Source organism: Neovison vison, chromosome 13, assembly GCF_020171115.1.
Source record: "Neovison vison isolate M4711 chromosome 13, ASM_NN_V1, whole genome shotgun sequence".
Classification (NCBI taxonomy): domain Eukaryota; kingdom Metazoa; phylum Chordata; class Mammalia; order Carnivora; family Mustelidae; genus Neogale; species Neogale vison.
In genome coordinates this window covers 28,151,200-28,170,808 of record NC_058103.1, presented here as the reverse complement: position 1 = coordinate 28,170,808, position 19,609 = coordinate 28,151,200, and the positions used below count along the sequence as shown (strand labels likewise).

Below are 19,609 nucleotides of genomic sequence, written 5' to 3'. Positions count from 1 at the left end.
GCATGCGAGCAAGAGGAGGAGAGAGGGAGAGGGAGCAGGAGAGAATCCCAAGAAGACTCCACTAAGCACGGAGCCCAACATGGGGCTCCGTCCCATGACCCCGAGATCATGACCTGAGCGGAAACCAGGAGTCAGACGTTAAACCCACTGAACCACCTGGGTGCCCTGAGTTCTCTCTGTTTATTTTAGCTTTCTTTAAAGTGGTTGATATCTGTAAAGCTGCTCCTTGCAGCCTGTTGATTTTTATAAACTGTTCATTGCTACTTGGGACTGGGGAACCTTCACCACGAGACCATCTCAGAGCATCTGGAAAGAAAAGAGGAAGAGGAAGGCACGGCCTCCTCGTCCATTACAGGAACAGGAGCCAAACTGGGAGAGTGCGCAGGCTGTTAGGGGAAGTGTTGGCACCAAGCACGTCTCTTCAGTTCCCCGAAATGCAGTGTCCCTGTCCTCAGGATCACCACCCGGATTCTTGCAGTTCCCCTACGCCCTTCTTTTGTGTGTTGTCTCGTGTCATTGTTCCCACTTGACGGCATGGAGTTGAGACTTGGCCAAGTTAAAAGATGTCCAGGCTGTTGTCTTTTGCACAAACTCCCATGTCCAGATCTTGTGCCGCCCCCCACCACATCTCAGTAGGGACCAAGTGGCCGCTGAGATCCCTTTGTTATGTCGTCATGTTCTGTTTTTGTTTTGTTTTGTTTTGTTTGTTTGGAAGGTTATAAAAGTACCAGGAATGTCCCCAAGAAGCTGAACGCTCAGCTGAGCTCTCTAGTCATGCTTCTCAAATGGTGAGCGGTATTTTGTGAGACATGATACCTTCCAACTTGGTCTCTATGTCCAGCCTGCTCTGATTTCTTCTTTTCAAACTTCAGTGACTGGCACCGTTCACCCAAGGGGTCTCTGTTATTGTATGAGCTGGGTCACATTTGTTTTTCTGTTACTTCCTGGTGATGAATACACAGAGTTAAAACAATAAAATTTCAGGTATTTTTTTCAGGAATTTCCCCGCTCTTACAAGTGCTTTGAGTGTTTTATTTCTAGGTAAATACAGTCTGGTGGTAGATGTCACATGTTCCAAGTGAATGCCCTCACACTCTCGTTTCAAGGGCTAGGAATATGACAGGAGGCTATTCCATTGCCTACAACGTATTAGGCAAGACCTGTAAATACTAGATTAGGATAGACTGGTCTCATGATACCCCTTTCCTTTTCCTCAGTCGGTTTGGGCTTTCTGCTTTGTAGTGTGTCGTGGACCATTCTGACAGAGATGCTCACTGTCCCTTCACATATAGTACGTAGGTTGGTCCTTCACTGCTCAAAACTCTTTATTTAGACTTTGATTTATTTCTTCAAACTCGTTGTTATACACGTTCCTTCACTCATTCACTCTCTCCTGTCTCTCTGTCTCCCTCATTGTACATTTAAAAAAATTTAATTGTGGTTAAATAGATACAACATTAAATATTCCCATCTTTCTTTAAAAGATTTTGTTTATGGGGGGGGAGGGGGAAGGGGGAAAAGGAGAGAATCTCAAGCAGACTCCATGCTGAGTGTAGAGCCCAACACAGGGCTCAATCCATGGCCCTGAAATCAGGAACCAAGCCAAAATCAAGACGCTCAACCAACTGAGCCACCCAGGCACCCCTAAATATTACTCTCTTAACTGGTTTTCTTAGATGCACAGTCCAGTAGAGTTCACTGAGTGCATTCACACTGTTGTGTAAGCAGTCTAGAACTCTCTTCATCTTACCGAACGGCAGTACCCATTAAACAGCTCTCTCCACTCCCCGCCCCTCAGCCCCTGGCAACCTCCATTCTTCTTCCTGTCTTTATGAATTTGGCCACTCGAGTGTAGTCCCATATTTGTCCCTTTGTGTCTGGCTCATTTCACTTAATATAGTGTCGTGAAGGTTGACTTGTGTTGGAGTACTCTGTATTCTTTCTTTAGATACACCCGTTCACGTTTAGTAGCTGAGTTCTTAGGAAAAAGTTCTTTTCTTAATTTGCTTTTCATTAGATTCACAGAAAGTCCAGGCCAGTGTATGGGTCTTGGCAGAACCCCCCAGGGTCTTGGTTACAGTCTGCCTGGTTCTCATAATGATGAAAGCTCACGAGCGGAAGAGCGTCCCTTGATCGAATGCATTGTTGTGCCAAGAGCCACCTTAGGGCTGTACGACCTGTTGGCGCATGGTGTCCCGTCGGGAGTTGGAAGTCATGCAGCTTTGAGGGTACAGCCCAAGAAGTGGCTGAGGGCTGAGACCCAGCAGACGCTGGGGATGCTGTTAAAATGGCATCATTCCTCTCTTGGGATTTTTGCAGGCTTAGCTCTGGTCTTAACAATCAGCCTGGGTCAGTGTGCTCAAATGCCTGTTCACAAACTGCTTTTCTGGCAGGCAGAGCCCTCTTAACCTTTGGTCGGCTGCCTTTGTTGCAGGTGGGTTTGGCATATAGGGTGAAGGTCATGGCCTTCTGTTAGAGCGTTACTGAAATAAGACATTTGTGACACCCGCGTTGTGTTTCTGCTAACAATGAGCCCACCTGCCTGTATTACACCAATGGTGAGCCTCATTGCTTTTTTGTAGCCTAGGATTTTGCCTTGGGATTCTTTGCGTTTGTTTATTTCAAGTTTTTATTTAAATTCTAGTTAGTTAACATATAGTGTAATACTGGTTTAGTGAGTCTCACTTATGTATAACACCCCGAGCTCATCCCAACAAGAGCCCTCCTTAATGCCCATCCCCCATCGAGCCCCTCCCCCTGCCCACCTCCCCGCCCACAACCTTTGGTGTGCTCTCTATAGTTAAGAGTCTGTTTTACAGTTTGCCTCTCACTGCCTTTTCCCCCCTTACATTCATCTGTTTTGTTTCTTAAATTCCACATAGGAGTGAATTCATTTGATATTTGTCTTTCTCCAACTGACTGATTTCTCTTAGCATAATGCAGTTGTTCCATCCACGTCGTTGCAAATGACAAGATTTCATTCTTTTTTATGGCTGAGAAATATTCCTTTGTGTTTATCTGTCTATTATCTACACACACACACGCACACACACACCCTGCATCTTCATCTGTTCACCGGTTGATGGACATTCACGCCGTTTCCGTAATTTAAGCTGTTGTTGATAATGCTGCTGTAAATATCAGAGTGCATATGTCCCTTCGAGTCAGTATTTTTGTATCTTTTAGGTATATACCTAGTAGTGCAGTTGCTGGACCATAGTTCTTTTTAACATTTTGAGGAACCTCCATACTGTTTTCCAGAGTGCCTGCACCAGCTTGCATTCCCACCAGCAGTGCAAGAGGGTTCCTCTTTCTCCACATCCTTGCCAACATCTGTTGTTTCCTGTGTTGTGATTTTAGCCGTTGGCCTTGAGATTCTTGGTGACATACCATCCACAGCCTTCTTCCATGGACGATAGATGCGAGTTTAGTGCCAGAATGCCATATGTGTGGCTAGACAGCGGCTGGTGCCGGAAGACCCGGTCTGGTCTTGGGCTCTTCACTGACCAGTTGTGATGCCTGGGCACATTCTGGCACCTTTCAGGGCCTCTGGCTCCTCAGCGCCTCTTTTGCTCTGCCCACCCGCAACATGGGGGATCCCATTGGAAAAACACTGATAGCTCTACTCTGTGAATGGTAATTTGCTATCCCAGCATCCTACCCTGTGAGCACCATTGTAAGGTGATTAAAACCCACTCCAGTAGGTGTAAGGGGGCCCTAGTGGCCACTTCTCATGGCAGTGGCCATCTACAAGTCACCAGTGCTCAAGTGACTGAGTGTCAAGAGCCCCTGGCCCCTCTCCCCCTTGCATGTGTCACATCCATACTCCCCTCCTCTTGATTTGCCTCGTAAACTAGTGGTTTCCAGGGTCCTTAAGCAATTCCTATGAAGACCTCAGTTAGCTGCTTCTCTGAATTCCTAGGGTTAATAAACACTTTCAGGTGATTTCATTAAATTTTTAAAAACCAACTTTGAGCCTTAAAGGCCAGTGATCTGTGAGCATCACCAGATGGAGAGGGGGAAAAAAAATCCATTTGCTGCCTCCCCAGCTTGCAGCCACTGGAGCCATATCCATTGGTCTTTCCATAGTCATATATGTCACTTAAGACACAGTCGTAGGAGGTCGGAGCTAGGTAAGTTCCTAGAGGCCGTAAAATATGGTTTTTAATTTTTCCCCTGTGTCCTTCTCCACCCCAAAGACAGTTCTCAATAGGTACTTAATGAATCCTTGAGTCCCCTGACAGCAGTGTTGAGGAACCATCCAAAAGAGGCATGTAGACTGTCTGGCCAGGGAGCTCCAAAGCTTTGTAATTAGCCTGATGGGAACCAGCTTTACTGAGCTAGAAAGAGACCGGAGGTGAATTCATCATTGACAGTGGGGGACGGGTGAGAGCTGGCGGGTGGGCCCGTCCGAATCTCTCTCCATGGCTGGAGTATCCATTATGTGGGCAGCGTGGCAGAACGACTAGAATAGTGATCAGTGACTTAGGTACATTAAAAGGATGTTGTAGAAATCGCCGAGTAGATTTCTATCATGCAGAGAATTTTCCTTATCTTAAACCACTGGATTTACCTGACCTCAGTTCCCCACATTTACTCCATGCCTGGTGTCTCCTCAGTGTTCAGCCAAATCAAGGTCAGGATAAAGAGGAGATTTGGATGGAAGTAAGCTGGATATTCAGGCTCCTGCAGTAATACTCAATTATTGAATTCTCTCGAAGCACCAACTCCTCTATAATGAAGTCCTCAGTTTTTAAATATCTTTAGAAATCAGGTGACTCAGGATTGGCAACAGCCAGCGTGCTGTTTCCTGCTTTCTTATAAAAATAAGATGGTAAAAATCCCAGGGAGTTGGCTGGAGTTGCTAAAAGATAATCTTGAGCATTTTGATGCACATTATTTTTCCTGCATCTTTGAGCCTTAAAAGCCCCCATGGAATAGGACAGGAATCAGATAGGAGAGAAATCAGCTTGCTGTCGCCCTGCAGCCCTGAGACCCCAGCCAGATCTGGTGTCCCTCTGCAGCCTAGCAGCTCAGAAGCCACACCTGCCTGAGCCCAGAGGACTGCAGGAAAAGCTGTAGCTCTGATGCATTCTTCTCGATTAGCCTGAGTATAGTCAGCCCCAAACAAAATAAAACAAAAAGGTTCATTTACATCAAAGTTCGTACTGTTTTCTAGCACATTCGGCATTTTTGGGGAACGGTATTTCTATGCACTGGAGCTCTTTTCCCACTCCCTCTCCGCCCCTCACCCATCACGGAACGTGTCCCCGTACTGCTATGTTGTTTGTACCTCTCTGGTAACGAAATTTGGGTCAGCAGAATGTGTCGCCGGTGTTTCTCCTTGTTAACCGTATGGATTGCTGTCCTGTCCAACCAGAGACCCTGGTTGACCGGGAAAGTGTTCATTACATAGCCCTTCTGATTTCCTGTACTGTGTGGGCATGCCCACTGGATTTACAACTCTGTCAGACCAGCTTTTTATTTTTCTACTATGTCTCTTGCCACGGACTTTTAAAAAAAAAAAAAAACTTTATTGATACTGGGCATTTAGAGAATTTATTTATTTATTTGTCACAGAGAGAATGAGAGAGAGAGAGAGAGAGAGAGAATGAGCATACAAGCAGACAGAGTGGCAGAGAGAGAAGCGGGCTCCCTGCCGAGCAAGAAGCTCGATGGCAGGACTTGATCCCAGGATCCTGGGATCATGATCCGAGCTGAAGGCAGCGGCTCAACCGACTGAGCCACCCAGGCATCCTGCCACAGACTGTCTTAACGAAGGTAGCTTGTACTGCCTCGTGGGTTGGTTGTAGTAACCTATTTGACTAAGTGCTGTCTAACATGAATTAAACCAATCCTTGGTTTAGAAGAACCGACTTCCCACTCCCAGGATATTTTCCTGAGATTGGCTTGGTTATAAAGTTCTTCACTGGGCATCTCAAGGCAGTTTGAAATGCTCATCTGTAACTGAAGCAAAGTGTCTGTGTGTGTGGATCCTTCCTTGTGTCCTTGCCTCTGTCTCCTACTACCGGACCATGGGCAGTAGCCACGTCTGTGAAATGTTCTATAGGGTTTGGAGACAACATTTTAATAAGCAAAGAAATGGAAAACAGGATACCAAATGAGACAGAGGGCCAGGGAGGGAGTCCATCCAAGCTGTTTCTGTATATGAAGGATCTGGTGAGGAGAACGGCCGAGAAAAGTGGGCTTGCGTTCATCATAGGCAGGTGTCACTAGGAGGTGACGGAAAACGCACTTGGTCCCGGAAGCCGCGGAGAGAAGTTCTCTGCCACATAAGTTTGTAAAATAGGAGTCGATTAGCAGCTCTTCTTAAGTGCTACATTGTGATGTTGAACCACGTGAACGTGAACGTGCTCTTTCGTTTACCGGCAAATGATTTCAGCGCCCAGGAGGCAGAAGGCACAGGACTGTGGGCAGAACACCCACACAGACAAAGCCCATTCAACTGAAAACAAACCTGGTGGTTTTTAAAGATGTGTTTTTGGTGGGGGGGGGTAGATAACCCTTGGGAAAGTGGGTTGAGGCCTTCTGCTAGCTCTGCTAGGGGAGCGAGTGTCCACGAGCCCACGCTTATCCCGGTGTCTCTTCTCTTCCAGCACATCAGGTCCACCCATCTGGCCGGGCAGCACCTTCTTCAAGAGAAATGGAGCCCTTCTGCAAGGTAGGTCTCTAGGTGCGCCCCCTTCCCCGCCACCCGGCCCTGTGCCCTTGGGCTGCTGGCAGCGGGGGGAGCTCTGTCCTCTTTAGCAGCAGGCACTGTCTGGAGAAGTGTGACTGCTGTGGGCTGGGACTCTTTGTCCAGTTCTCTTTATTTCCTCCTACTCACGTCTCCTGGTTGCTCTGAACTGTTAGCCCGAAACCGGTACCGGTTCTTTGGTCTGTCCCCGCGGGTCCTGTTTCGGAAGTCCGGCTTGCTTTGGTGAGACTGGAATGACGTGGCAGTTAGGATTTGAGAGGAGCATGAACTGAGCTGGGCAGCTGGTGAAGACAACCCCCGCTCCCCAGTTGTGTATTCCCAGTGCTCGGGCAGATGAGGTATTTTGGGGTTGTGCCGGCACTTTGGTGCATGGGGTAGGTAGGTCCCCTACTCCTTGTTGGTCTGTGCGCCTGGACGGTTGGCTGTGGCTTACTCCCAGGCTCAGACTTCAGTCACCCCTCTCCTGTCCCCACGAGCGTCCTCGGCAGGGGGACGTTCTTCCTGTTGTCTGGCCCACCCTTGGCAGCTTTGCTGTCAATCCTCTCCAGTGTGCTCAAGGAATTCCAAATGCCTTTCATCTCTGCTTTGGCTCTTAAGTTTCTTTTGAAATGACTGAATAAAGTGAAAGAAGAATAAATGGTTAAAAGTAGCCGTAAGATGCGTTCTAGATACTTCTGGATTTTCACTCCTTTGAGGTCTGTCGTGCAGAGAAGCTGGAATCGGTGGGTTCCTGAGGTTTCCAGTTTCCCGTCCCCATTAGCCTCCGTCGATGGGCTGGGTGTCGGAGTGGCGACAGAGCAGTCGGGTCTCACGGTACTGAGAGGGTTAGAACGGCACCAGGCTTCACCAGGCTTCGAACGTGGAGTGGTGCCTGCCTTCGGGCTGGTTTAGAGCAGGTAAGCCTCTTTTCCTGAAAAGTTCATGCCGAGGGCCAGCCAGGTGTGTGAAGGAATGGAATATAAATGGGGCTGAGAAAAGGGGCATTTATCTTCGGTTTTCCTGAGTAGCTCAAAGAGATGGCATCACATGTCAGTTGTTGTTTTATAGGCCATGTGATCACACATTGTCCTTTTAATAGCCTGTGAAATCAGCGGCTGAAGAATTTCCTTGCCTGTTTGCTTGGTACAGGTGAAATTTAGGCAGGTGGATCTAACTAATCCTCATTTTAATGACTGTTATAGATAGACTAAATATTTAAGGAAAAGGAGGAACTCCCTCCACTCTCAAAGATTAATACATAATTTAAAAAAATCTGTTCCCCCTTCAGATGGTATAAACGGAAACCAATTACGATGAGCCTTTGGGAGTGTTTTCAAGTGAATTTCAAAGTTATGTGCATATTTACTTTTCATGTACGTCTATAACAATGATATGAATATCATTCGTGTTTGGATTATTTTCAGAAGAGGGATTTTATTTAGCGAGTACATTTTCTTACAGGATTTTTATTCATTAAGTTTCACATTAAGTCAGATTTGCTCTTAGGATTAGTTTCTGGTTGTTTCTGCCAGGTGAAAGCATGAAGAAAACATCAGTAAGGTTCTGAAGTTGAGTGATTTCACTCTGAAATTCTATCTCATGGGTGTGGACCTTTTTTTCTTTCCCTGATAGGGTTTAAAATTCTAATTATTCTGAGCGTTGAGAATCTCATTATTACCAATTTCAGATGCTTATTCAATCCACATCCACTTAAGTACAGCTCTCCTATTTTTTTTTTTTTTAATTTTTTTGGTGTATGGAAAATGAGAAGACTCTTGGTTGGAGTTTGAGAGGGTGGGCAAGGATTTGTTCATTTTTTCCTGCAATAGTTCTTTGCTGTATATTTGCTATATCTGTATATAGAGTTCTCAAGACACTTTTGTGGTGCTGAGATTTTCCAGACTTTGCCTGTTCTCCCTAACCAATATTTTTGTGCCCCTTGGTGGGTGGTACTGGTTCATCAAGAAGTCACTAACTACCATGAGCCAAAGTTTTACAGTGAAAACATGAGTGTATAAAGATGGGAGCTGCCTATTCATGCCAACAGACAATTGAGGTTAGACTCAAGTGGAAGAAAACGTGCCTGATATATACTTTATACTTTACATTTAAAAAATATGCACACATTTCTTCTTTTCCCCCTGTGGCAAGCAGGAGGGCATTTGTTCTAGGTAATTCAACTAGGAAAGAACTCTTTGAGTAGGTCCTGGCCTCAGGGACTGGGACTGAAGGCAAGCAGGATACCCTGAAGAACCTGCCGCCTAGAACGTGGTAGAAGGTGACATAGAGGCCCGGGGACTGGCCGGCAAAGCCTGGCTGACTATGGGTTCCCCTCCCATGCAGAACAGGCTACACGGGGGTGATCAGGGAGAAGCCCACTGTATGGAGTGTCCCTGGGACTTGAGACTAAAAGAGGTCAGGCATGGCTGAAGCAGCAGGTGTGTCGCACCATTTGAAGGAGGGAGGCTGATGATGGTCAGGAGGGAGGGAGTGTAGGGGGAGCGTTGACCTTGAACGAGCCCTTGAAAAATAGCTTGCGGATTTGTGGAAAGAGAGCAAAGGGCACTGCGAGAAGGGGAAACAAGAATCTGTAGGCAACAGGGCACACAGCGAAGGGGACTTGTATGGTGGGTGTGAAGAAGGAATGCTTCGTGGGCACTCTGGGATGGCGACAGCCCCTGTTCTCAGCAGGATATGCTTCGGAGCACTGTTTTGTCCAGAGAGGATACGGCGGAAGTTAGACCCTAAAATCCATGGAACAATAGGCATATATGGTAATGTAATGGGAACCCATGTGTGTTGGCTAAGAGTTGTTTGGTTTATTAGCTGTTGAGCAGAAACATAGGAGTTATTTATATTTTTTCCAGCATAAAACCAGTTGCAAGAAATAATGGGAAGGAAGCTCTCGGTCCTACTTGAGTGTGGTCTCTGTACTTGGTTCTTGCAGAGTCACTGGCGAGAGGGACCTGCTGACTCATCTAGCAGTTTTGAGGATAATGGGGTAAGATTTGGTTTAGATTACACCAGGCATGGGTACTTAACATAATTGGTCATTTCATCAATTCACAGTATTTATTTTAAATGCCATTTAAGCTGCTGGAGACAATTTCAGGATGTTAGCAGTTCCAAGGACCAGAGAGTACATCGGTTCTTGTACAACGGAAACCTCGCCGTGTGCCAGAAAGGGACAAGCCCTGTGTTTAAAGCGGGCCCAGGACGGGTCCAAACAGACGAGTGTGGCTTATCCGAAGCCCTGCAGCAGTGGCTAGCTAACAGGTGTCTCCAGCTGTCCCCTCCTCATCTCTGTGTGTCCCTGTTTTGGTCTCTATGTGTTTGAAATACATTTTTTATTTTATTAATATCACACACACATACAGACACACATTCCATTCACCCACAAACTTCAAATTAGGTTACTTTATTTAAACATCACCCTTGGATGGGTTATTTTAATGAGTCAGTGATTCCTAATTAAAAACATTGTTCACCTTTGGGCTGACCCTTCATCTGGTCCCCGGAGGTGTCAGCCCAGCACTCTGGGGGGCCTTGCTGTGCTTTTTGCTTCCTGCCTTCGACTCAGAGTTCCTACCGGCTGCAGTCATCTTGGCTTCCACTTCTGCCCTTTCAGCCTTTGTGGGGCCTGTCGGCCTCAAGCGCTCCCCGTGCAGTTGCTTTCAGAGAGAAATCTCTGACTCCGGCGCTCTGTGCCAGCTGCCCGTTTGGGACCCCTGTCTCTTACCTCCAGCCCTTCCTCTGAGCAGGTGCTCCCCGGGCCCACCCCTACTACCCCACCTGCAGGCGCATCTTTCTTACCCATCTCTAGGTATTGGCCACCAGATGGGCTGGAGTCACCTGAGGGGTTGGGGGGGATGCCAGGGCCCCTCCCCTCGACCCCTGACAGCCCATTCTGGGGTCAGACCGGACATCCCAGCCTTTGGGGCAGAGACGCTCCAGCACAGATGCCACCACCAGCCGGGCCCCCTTGCAAACAACCCCCCAGCCTTCTGGATCCTCCCTCCGCCTCCCTTCTCTCTCTCACTCCAGGACCAGGCCACTAATTATTTATTAAGTCTGTTTACTTAGGGAGCAGTGGCAGACTTAAAATAAATTTCCGTAACACACATAACAGATTTTTGTTTCCATTCACTTCTGACAACCCACTGGATGAGCTAATGAAATGGAAAGAAGACCTCGGAGGCCCTTTCAGTGCACAGAGCAGGATCGTGCTGCTGCAGGCCCATAAGCAGGCAGGGAGAAGGGAGACCAGCTCTTTTGCTGTTGGACGCAGGCGGTTCTTAGGAGTGCACAGGTGCGCACTTGCCATTGATCAGACACGTAGGAAGTTGACCGTGACCATTGGGTGCCTTGCTTCGTGGAATGCCAGTTTCCCCAGTTCCAGGTGCCCCATTTCCTGGGAGTTCATGTCCTGCACCCCCTGCCACAGCCCTGACCCTCGGCCACGGCTCTTCTGTATTTCCTGCTCTAAAAGGCTCAAGAGCAAGTAGTCCGTGTATCAGAAACAAGTGTTAGTGGGAGAAGCCCCACGAGGAGCGAGGGGGGCCTAGTTGTGGTCTCAGTGCTGCCATTGGGTAAATGTGTTGACCTTGCGCAGGCCACAGGGCACCCCGAGCTTTTCCTGTTCTCATGTATGAAATAAGGAGTGGACCTCCACTCCATTCTGGCAACTTGTTTCCGAAAAGCGGGTCAAAATGGTTTTGAGGCTTAGCTTGAGCTCAGTGGCAAGCGCGGGTCCTCAAGTCAGCTGCGGCTGCAGGGGGGGTCCAAGGAGGGGATACAGGGTGCGGGCCGCCTGACTGAAGATTCCAGTCCTTGAGCAAGACCGCTCTGGAAGGTCCCCGTGGATCTTCGGGCGGCAGTGCGTTACCAGTTTGGAGAGCCTGGAAGTGAGCCAGTGAATCCTGTATTGGCTTCTTGGGGAACTGGCTTAAATCTCTCTGTGAGGATGATGATGGTAATAACAACATCAACAACAACAAAAATAATAATAATGTTTTCTCATTTGAGGATTCAAGAAATTCCCATCAGTAAGACATTTAGAAGATGCTAAATTCCTAGAAAGAGTTAGTTTTTGGAACATCTTACAAAACTCTGGGAAAATGGGAAAATAGAGCTGGACTGCTCTGACTGTGGTTGATTTCCCTGTGCTCTTCAGCTTCCCTGGGAAAATTTCCCTTGTCCCTTTGCTGGGGTTAGTGATTTTCAGGACAGGGCCTAAGACGGGAGGCCCCAGATCCTGTCGGATGTATACATAGATGGGAAAGATTTGTTCATCCCCTTTTCTCCGATTCCTTGCAAATAGGACTGTCTCGTTGCGAGGTCACCCAGGTCACCAACACGGAGCTATCCCCCTCGCTCTCAAATCACATGTATACAGCAGGTGCATGGGCAGCCACGCGAGGGGGCCCGGGTTTGAATCCCTCCCTCCCTGGGTCTGTATAGTGGGGCTACCAGATGTGCTCCCTACAATCTCCGTGGAGGGTCAGGAAGAACGAGAACGTTCAAGCGTAAGTCCAGTCCAGTGCCTGGCACCTCACACATGCTTGATCATTAACTTTCAACTGTTTCATTCCCGGGGTTTCTGATCATCAATCCTGGCAGATAAGAGTCAGGGTGAAAAGTTCCGCCAACGCCTCAAAGGAGTGGACTCCTGGTCTCCTCTCCTTTGTGTGAGTTCCCTTCTCGCTGCCAGAGCGCCATCGTTTCCTTCTCTGTGGAACCAGGATGGTGGCTCTGGACCCCCTCCCTGACCCGGCCACCGGCCCCCGGGCCCTGGCACTTGGGCACTTCTCTCCAGAAGGACTGCGGCTTGTTTGGCTTTGCCTTGCCCCTCCCCCACTCATTTCTTTCCCATTTGATTGCAGCCCCTGGGCTCTTTGGCTCCTTTCATCTAATCTGCTCCACAAGCTGACTCTTTTGTCCATTTTGCAAACGAGGGCATCTACCTAATGCATAAACCTCCGGATTCTTGTCCCCAGGCACACCCATTTCAAAAAAATATAGTAATAACAGAAAGTGGAGGGAAGTGGGGGAGGGAAACCTCCCTACATTTCCCCCCCAAGTCTTAATTGCCTTCTGTCCTCTTTTGGCTTGTGGAGCCTTTTGCATTTTAGGAGGGGCCCCTTTCTCTTGGCATCATTTGTCTTATTGTCCTGCACTGAGTTATCTGTAAAGATATTTACGGAACCACAGTCATAAAGTCAGGAGGCTGTTTTTGTTCCCAATCAGGTGAACTGAAAGGCATGCCGGTCACCTTTCTAATCCCTCATGGTCTATGTGGTCACTGGGAACATCCTCTTAAAGCTAAATACAAGGAAATATAAAAAATACAGGTAGATAGATAGATGTGTTTATATGGACGTGCAGTTTTAAAAGAAGGTTCGGGTCAATTTTGACTGTCACTATCTCTTGAGAATCCAGATTTACCCCATCTTCAGTTACCCCCACTTCCCTAGAATTTCCAGCCTGTCGTGGAATCTGAGGAAACATCAGTCCTGTAGCCTGGATTGTTCCTCCTGGCTCGCACGTCAGCTGGTCTCTCTTCTACCGTCTCTAGGAACCATCTTCATGAAAATCTGGTGTTGCACCCTGAGAAAATGGTACCTTGTGGACAGAAATAAGGAAGTTGGAAGGAGTTGCCGGTCTGATGGGGGACATGGCATTGAGAGCTTCCTCTGGGTCAGGCACCTGCTGGGCAGGGTCTGTGGGTTGTCCCTCCTGTTTCTGGGTAATATTGCTAGGAGGGGAGACAGGCTGGAGTTTAGGAGAAAGGAGGTCAAGGCTGGAAGGGGAGTGTTGGAAGATGTCAATCCAGAAATGGCCACTGCAAATAATGGAGCAGATGAGATTTTCATGGGGGCATAGAATGAAAAAGAGGGAAAGGGTTCATGTTGGAAAAAAACGTAAATTTCTGATAGAAAGTGGTGGGAGCTGACAGCAGTAACAGTAACAGCAGAGAAGAGCTTAGAAACTGAGGGAAATCCCTGAAATGAAGGGCCAAGAGTTTCAGAAAGAGGGGAGGGGCAGGAGCACCCACTGGTACAGAGAAGCCAGAGAGGACAGATCAAGGCAAAGCCACCTGTGGGCGTTGATGGTCACAGGGGCACGAGGGCCTTCAGCACACAGCCACTAGTTGACTTCCTGTCTTTATGGAACTCCCTGTACAGGACATTTTTTATAGGTAGAATCATGTAATAACCTTTTCTGTATGGTGCATGCGTGTTCTCTCTCTCTCTCTCTCTCTCTATATATATATATATATATATTTTTTTTTTTTTTAAGATTACTTATTATTTGAGGTGGGGGAGAGGCAGAGGGAGAGAGAATCTCAAGGCAACTCCACGGTGAGGGCAGAGCCCCACGCAGGTCTCAATCCCACCACCCCCATGACCTGAACCGAAACCAAGAGTTGGACACTCAACTGACTGAGCCACTGAGGCACCCCAATGTTTTACATAATTTCTGTCTCAGCCTTCTACATTAGGTATGATTACTCCCATTTCATAGATGGGAAAAATAAGGTCCAGACAAATGCCCTGCTCAAGGTCACAAATCCAGCATCATAAGCCTTAAAAACCTTCCACTACCTGATCGTCGGTTTGGAATGGCTCAAGTATTTTTTTGAGTTGTTCCCCTGGAGACGTGTGCCTGTTCTGCAGTGTCTTGCAGACTGGAGTTGGGGAGAATCCTGTTGTAATGGTCAAAAGCAGTTTATAATGACAAGACAAAAAGACGGAAATGAGTCCTTACGTTGTCTGTTTTCGTTCAGGTAATCCAGGTGCTTTATTCCTCTTTTGCTCCCCACACAGCGCTATTGTAAACAGCTAAGTATTAAGATACTTCAAAGACTGTGGATAGAGAAAAAGAGAAATCCTCAAATCAGTCATTCAAAGGTGAATGCAATGAGAGGAACCGCTCCTCTGCAGGACGAGTATTTTGAGTGTATCTGGATTTTACAGTCATAGATAGATGGAGCTATTTTTACACCAATTATAATTCTTCAATAGCAAGATATCCCTACAGTTTAATTTTTGAACATTAAAAATGTTTGCTTATCTATTAAATTGTATCAGATTATAAAATATATAAAGGTGATACAATTTTGGATCACATTGTACTGCAGAGCCTGCTTTTTATCAAGGTACTCAGTCTCAAAATACAATTGGAAAAGTCATTCCCTTGAAGTCCTATTTAACTGTGCTCAGATAGAAGTCTAGAAATATTTTTATGCAATTGCCAAGAGGCTTACCATGGAGAATTTTTGGGATATGCTCATGGAGCTGTTCACATTACAGTTTCAGAAGTGCACTTACAAGCGTCTGTCTACCTGTAAACTGCAAGAGGTCAAGTTTGTGTTTTTGTTTGGTTCCCCGGACAACCAGAAGGTGTGGCTGAGAACTCCTGGGTGTAGCGCTCACCACAGAGCACATGATAGGTTGGGAGAGAGAGAGAGTGAGTGTGTGTGTGTGTGTGTGTGTGTGGTGTGTGTACGTGTACCTGCACCAGTGAATGTGGCCTGGACACTCAGGCTTGTTCCCTCGCCATGTTGTGAGTCTGCAAGAACAAATGTCTCCTGCCCCATCGTCCCCCTGCCCCTTTTTTCTCAGGGGATTCCACCCCACCCACTTCTCCTGTTGGCCTTGGTAAATGATGGTATTCGGATAAAAGACCTCCGTTTTCAAATCAGGTGTACCTGGATCCATCCCCTGCCCAGCGGCCTAATTGCCGTCTGACCTTGGAAAAGCTACATGAACGACTTTGGGCTATTGCAAAATGCGAAAACACCAGTCCTACCTAGGAGATTGTATCACTGTGGGGATTAGCCCATGGCTGTGTAGCGTCCCTGCTATTTTGTGGGAGCTCCATGTGCAAATCCCATCATTGCTGCTTTCCCTCCAGGGGAGGTAGTGTGCTGCGAAGGGAGAGCAGAGACCTTGGAGCTGGCCAGTCTTCGGTGCAGAGGCCAACCTCTGTCGTCCCTCGGCCATGTGACCCCAAGCAATTCCTCTGATGCCTCTCAGCCTTCCCTTCCCAGCCAAAGAGATGGCAGTAGTTCATGGGATTTTGTAAGGATTACAAGACTGTGTACGTACAGCAGTTGGCAATTATTGCGGGTTTAATAAATAGAAGTCATTATGCTTATGATACCGTTTCTGCCATTTCCTAAGAGTTTCAGTACCTTCCACCCTCCAAATAACAATAACGTAAAAAAATCCTTCCCCAGTTGAACGGAAGTTATACCTTCAGGAGTATTTAAGACTGTTTCCAGTCTCTTTGAAGCTCCTGCTACATGAAAGCAAATGCCCACGAGACACCTGACACCCGCCGGAGGAGGAGAACTGGAGTTCTTACCAGCTGTTCTCACAGACACTTTGGAGTGACTAAGATCTTGCAGAAATGTGACACAGAGAAAGAAGGTTCCTAAGGGATGGGTTAGAATGGCTTGTGATCTGTACTCCTGTTTCTTCGTCTCAGGGTCTGTGCCAGAATACGAATTATTTGCAAAGATGCATTTCAGAGGTGGGAGGGAGAAAAAGAAAGGAGAGAGATGCAGTGATCAAGAACTTCAGAAAATCATTTAAGGGATCATATTGAACTTGTCCCCCACTTCATGGTCACCCTAAAACACAGGGGTAGGCCCTTTTCGGGCTGTGATTTTTTTTTTTTTAAATGGGGCATATTTAGGGTGATCTCATGCTGCTAATTTGATACCGATTGCGTTGAGGTCTTAGAACTACATGTCTGTGCATAGAGCTGCTCTAACGCAGCGTCTTGGCTGTGCGCTCGTTCCCCCCACTGTGAGCGAGATTGTGAGGATACAAGGACACCGTGACAAAAGATGAGCAGCCTTGTGGCATGCAGAAGGATTACTTCTGTTTATCATTCACGTGGACTCTATTCCTCAGACTCTAAGAGGCTTCATTCGTTGAGTTTTGCCATGGTCGCGAAATAAAACAATTACAAATGAAGTTTTCACTTCTAAACGTTGCAGCTCTCGTTAGCCTAAATTGGGGTGCTTTTGTGGGACCCACTGCTTTCTCCTACCCCAGCTTCTAATACATATTGCAAATGGGGAAGTGCCAACTTCTTACAGGAGCTCCCTGGCCTCGGCAGTTGGTTGAGAGATGGGCGTGACTTCTTACCTTGGATCTGGGGGCTCTGAAGGATGTGCTGGATCCAACAGGGGGGTCCACGAGAAGTCAACCACTGTTGCCAAGAAATGGCACCAAGGCAAAGAAACGGAGATGAGCGGCCACTCTACCACTGTCCTTCCCATGGTTGGATTACATGAACTCTAAATTCCCCATTTTACTTGGCCTAGCTTGATTTGGGGGGTTGGGAGGTATACACCCAAGAGTCCTGACTTCTAAAGAATCTGTACGTGAATAGCCTCAGTTAAACTAAATGTATGTCACTGATGACTTCTGAGTGGCAGTAGACCTCCCACTCGCCTTCGGTCTAGGAGGCCCACTTAGTGGTTTGGCTGTCAAATGAACATCAGATGAGCATAGAGAGCTTTCCTGAGATGGTGACTTAACAAAGTAGGGTTGTGGTAGTAATAATACCTGTTCTCTCTATTCCCCAACTCAGCTTAGTCTCTGGTGGAAATATGCTTGGAGAAGCTCACACTGAGTTCCCAAGATGGCTGCCACCGCCCCTTGTGCTGTAGACATCACCTTGGAGTCTAGCATTTCCTCGGTGTTCTCAGGCCAAGTTCTGAGCAGCATTGTCATTAGACCAGCCTGGCTCACATGACTCCTGGGAACCATCCCTGTGACCAGAGGAATTGGTGGGGAGGGGCACAGACTGTTTTATGCTGGGGTTGGAAACATCACTTCTAAGCACAGGGATGGCTTGGGAAATGAAAGGTTCTCCAGATGCAAGTCTGGATCAGTTCCCAAAGAAGGGAAGAACTGCTCATTACAAAAGCATAGCCATTTTATTTAAAGAGTGAAGCACTGGAGGGACGCGTGACTGGCTTAGTTGGTAGAAAGTATGACTTTTGATCTCAGGGTTGTAAGTTTGAACCCCGCTTTGGGCGTAGAGATTACTTAAAAATAAAATCTGTTTTTAAAAAAAAGGGAAAAAAGCACTGGGCACAAAAATGTGAGGTTACATATGCTGGTACATGTAGCCACTAAGTGGAAGATCTAAGGCCAGTATGCAGATCTTCCCATTTGAGACTCGTCCAGCCTTCCTTTCATGATAATGGCCATGATCCATGGGCATACAGGATTATCAAGGTCTTGGGGCATAAGGTGGTGTCAGTCAAGTTAAAGTAATTTCCCAGGGGCCCAGAATCTTAGTTAATGATGACATTCACTTTTCCTGGCAGAATGGGGATTGCTAGAATGTATTGCCTTAACTAGACTTGCCGCCTTGTTGATAAGGGAAAGACAGAAAATGGGAGACACTTGCCCTTTACTGGGGATTAACCTTGAGTAACAAACCTCTGTATCTTCATGAACTTCCCTTCGCAGCCAGAGTTGGTCCCCAGAGCCTTATCTCTATAGAGAGTACAAGACGCTTGGACAGTTGGTAAATGTATTCATCAGCTAGAGCTGCCGTAACAAAATAACCACAGACTGGGTGACTTAAACAACAGAAATGTATTTCCTCACAGTTCAGGAGACTAGAAATCCAAGATCAAGGGGGCCGCAGGCTTGATCTCTGCGTGTTGTCCCTTTGTGGCTTACGGGTGACCGCCTGTCGGCTGTGTCTTCACGTGGCCTTTTCTGTGTGCATGTGCTTCCCTTGGTCTCTTTCTCTTATAAGGACACCAGCCTTTTAGATGAAGGACCTGTTCAGTCTAATTCAGTTCAGTGAATTACATGCATACATTTCATAAACATCCCTTCATTTCCCACAGCCTGCTAGGTACCCCTTGAGGCTGGGGTTGGAGATAAGGAGATCTCCAGTCTTAAGGAATTTACAGTCTAGCTGGGAGGCAGAATCACCCAGAAGCCTTGGTGGTTTGTGCCATCTCAGAAGAGCCCAGACTCTGGGGGATGGATGTCAGGAGTTCAGGGAAGTCTTCTACGGGCGTTGCTAGTGCCGTGTGAGACCGCTGTCCCCCGCGTTTCCTAAATCGGCTTGACATGGTCAGCCGAGCACTTCTCAGTCAGTGTCCCTCCAGACCCCAATACAAAAGAGGCGCCTTGATTTGCAGCCGTGGCAAAAACACTCAGACAAGCTCACAAAATAGTGAAGCCCAAACCAAAGGCACGGGTCGTAAGGAAGTGCACGGATAGTATGTTGGTGTGTGACATCCGTGGGTTCACAAAGGAGAAATGGGATGAGCCACGATGGAGGTGGGAATTCACTGTGTCCTTTTCCTTTACAGGAAAGAGGAGGGGAAGGGAAAGAAAAATTTTCCGGGCAGAATGGTGGGGAGATGCTCATAAAGGCAGTGGGGAGTGGCTTTGACTTTGAGGACTTGGGGTAGATGGTAGCGTTTCAGTCTTGCACTGAACTTAGACAAGCAGGCAAGGGGAAAGAACTAAGAGCTGGTCTTCACAACATGGGTGTGAAGACGGCTGCTGGGTGGCCAGTTTGGCATCACATGGCCCTATCATGTGACCACTGCAGACCATGGTCCGCGCCATGTGAGTTCTTGTGGGCACAGCTGGACCGGAAGGTGGGAGGTCGTGAGAGCAGCTGTACTGACCCGGCGAGAGGAGAGCCTAGTCCAGGACATTTGGGGTAGAGGGGAGAGATGGGGAGTGAGGGGTGGGGCAGCTGGACAAGCCAAAAGGTAACCAAAGTCTAGGGCGCTCTTGCTTTCTTCTCATTACCCAGGGCACTTAGGAAAAGCAGTAGTAATCACATCATAAATCAGTATAATTTGAAGAGCAGTCGAGTAATGAAAATCCAGCTCAGGACCAGAGATGGAGC

General features: G+C 47.4%; 1 protein-coding gene across 7 annotated transcripts in view; it reads left to right on the top strand.

The window, feature by feature from the left end:
• Positions 1-19,609, top strand: part of FOXN3 (forkhead box N3) — a 393,039-nt gene that overhangs the window by 274,877 nt on the left and 98,553 nt on the right. For all 7 annotated transcript variants that reach the window (XM_044232282.1, XM_044232281.1, XM_044232283.1 and 4 more), the window contains one exon: positions 6,618-6,682. In XM_044232282.1, coding sequence (XP_044088217.1) covers positions 6,618-6,682 — 65 coding nt within the window. The remainder of the gene's footprint in view (positions 1-6,617; positions 6,683-19,609) is intronic.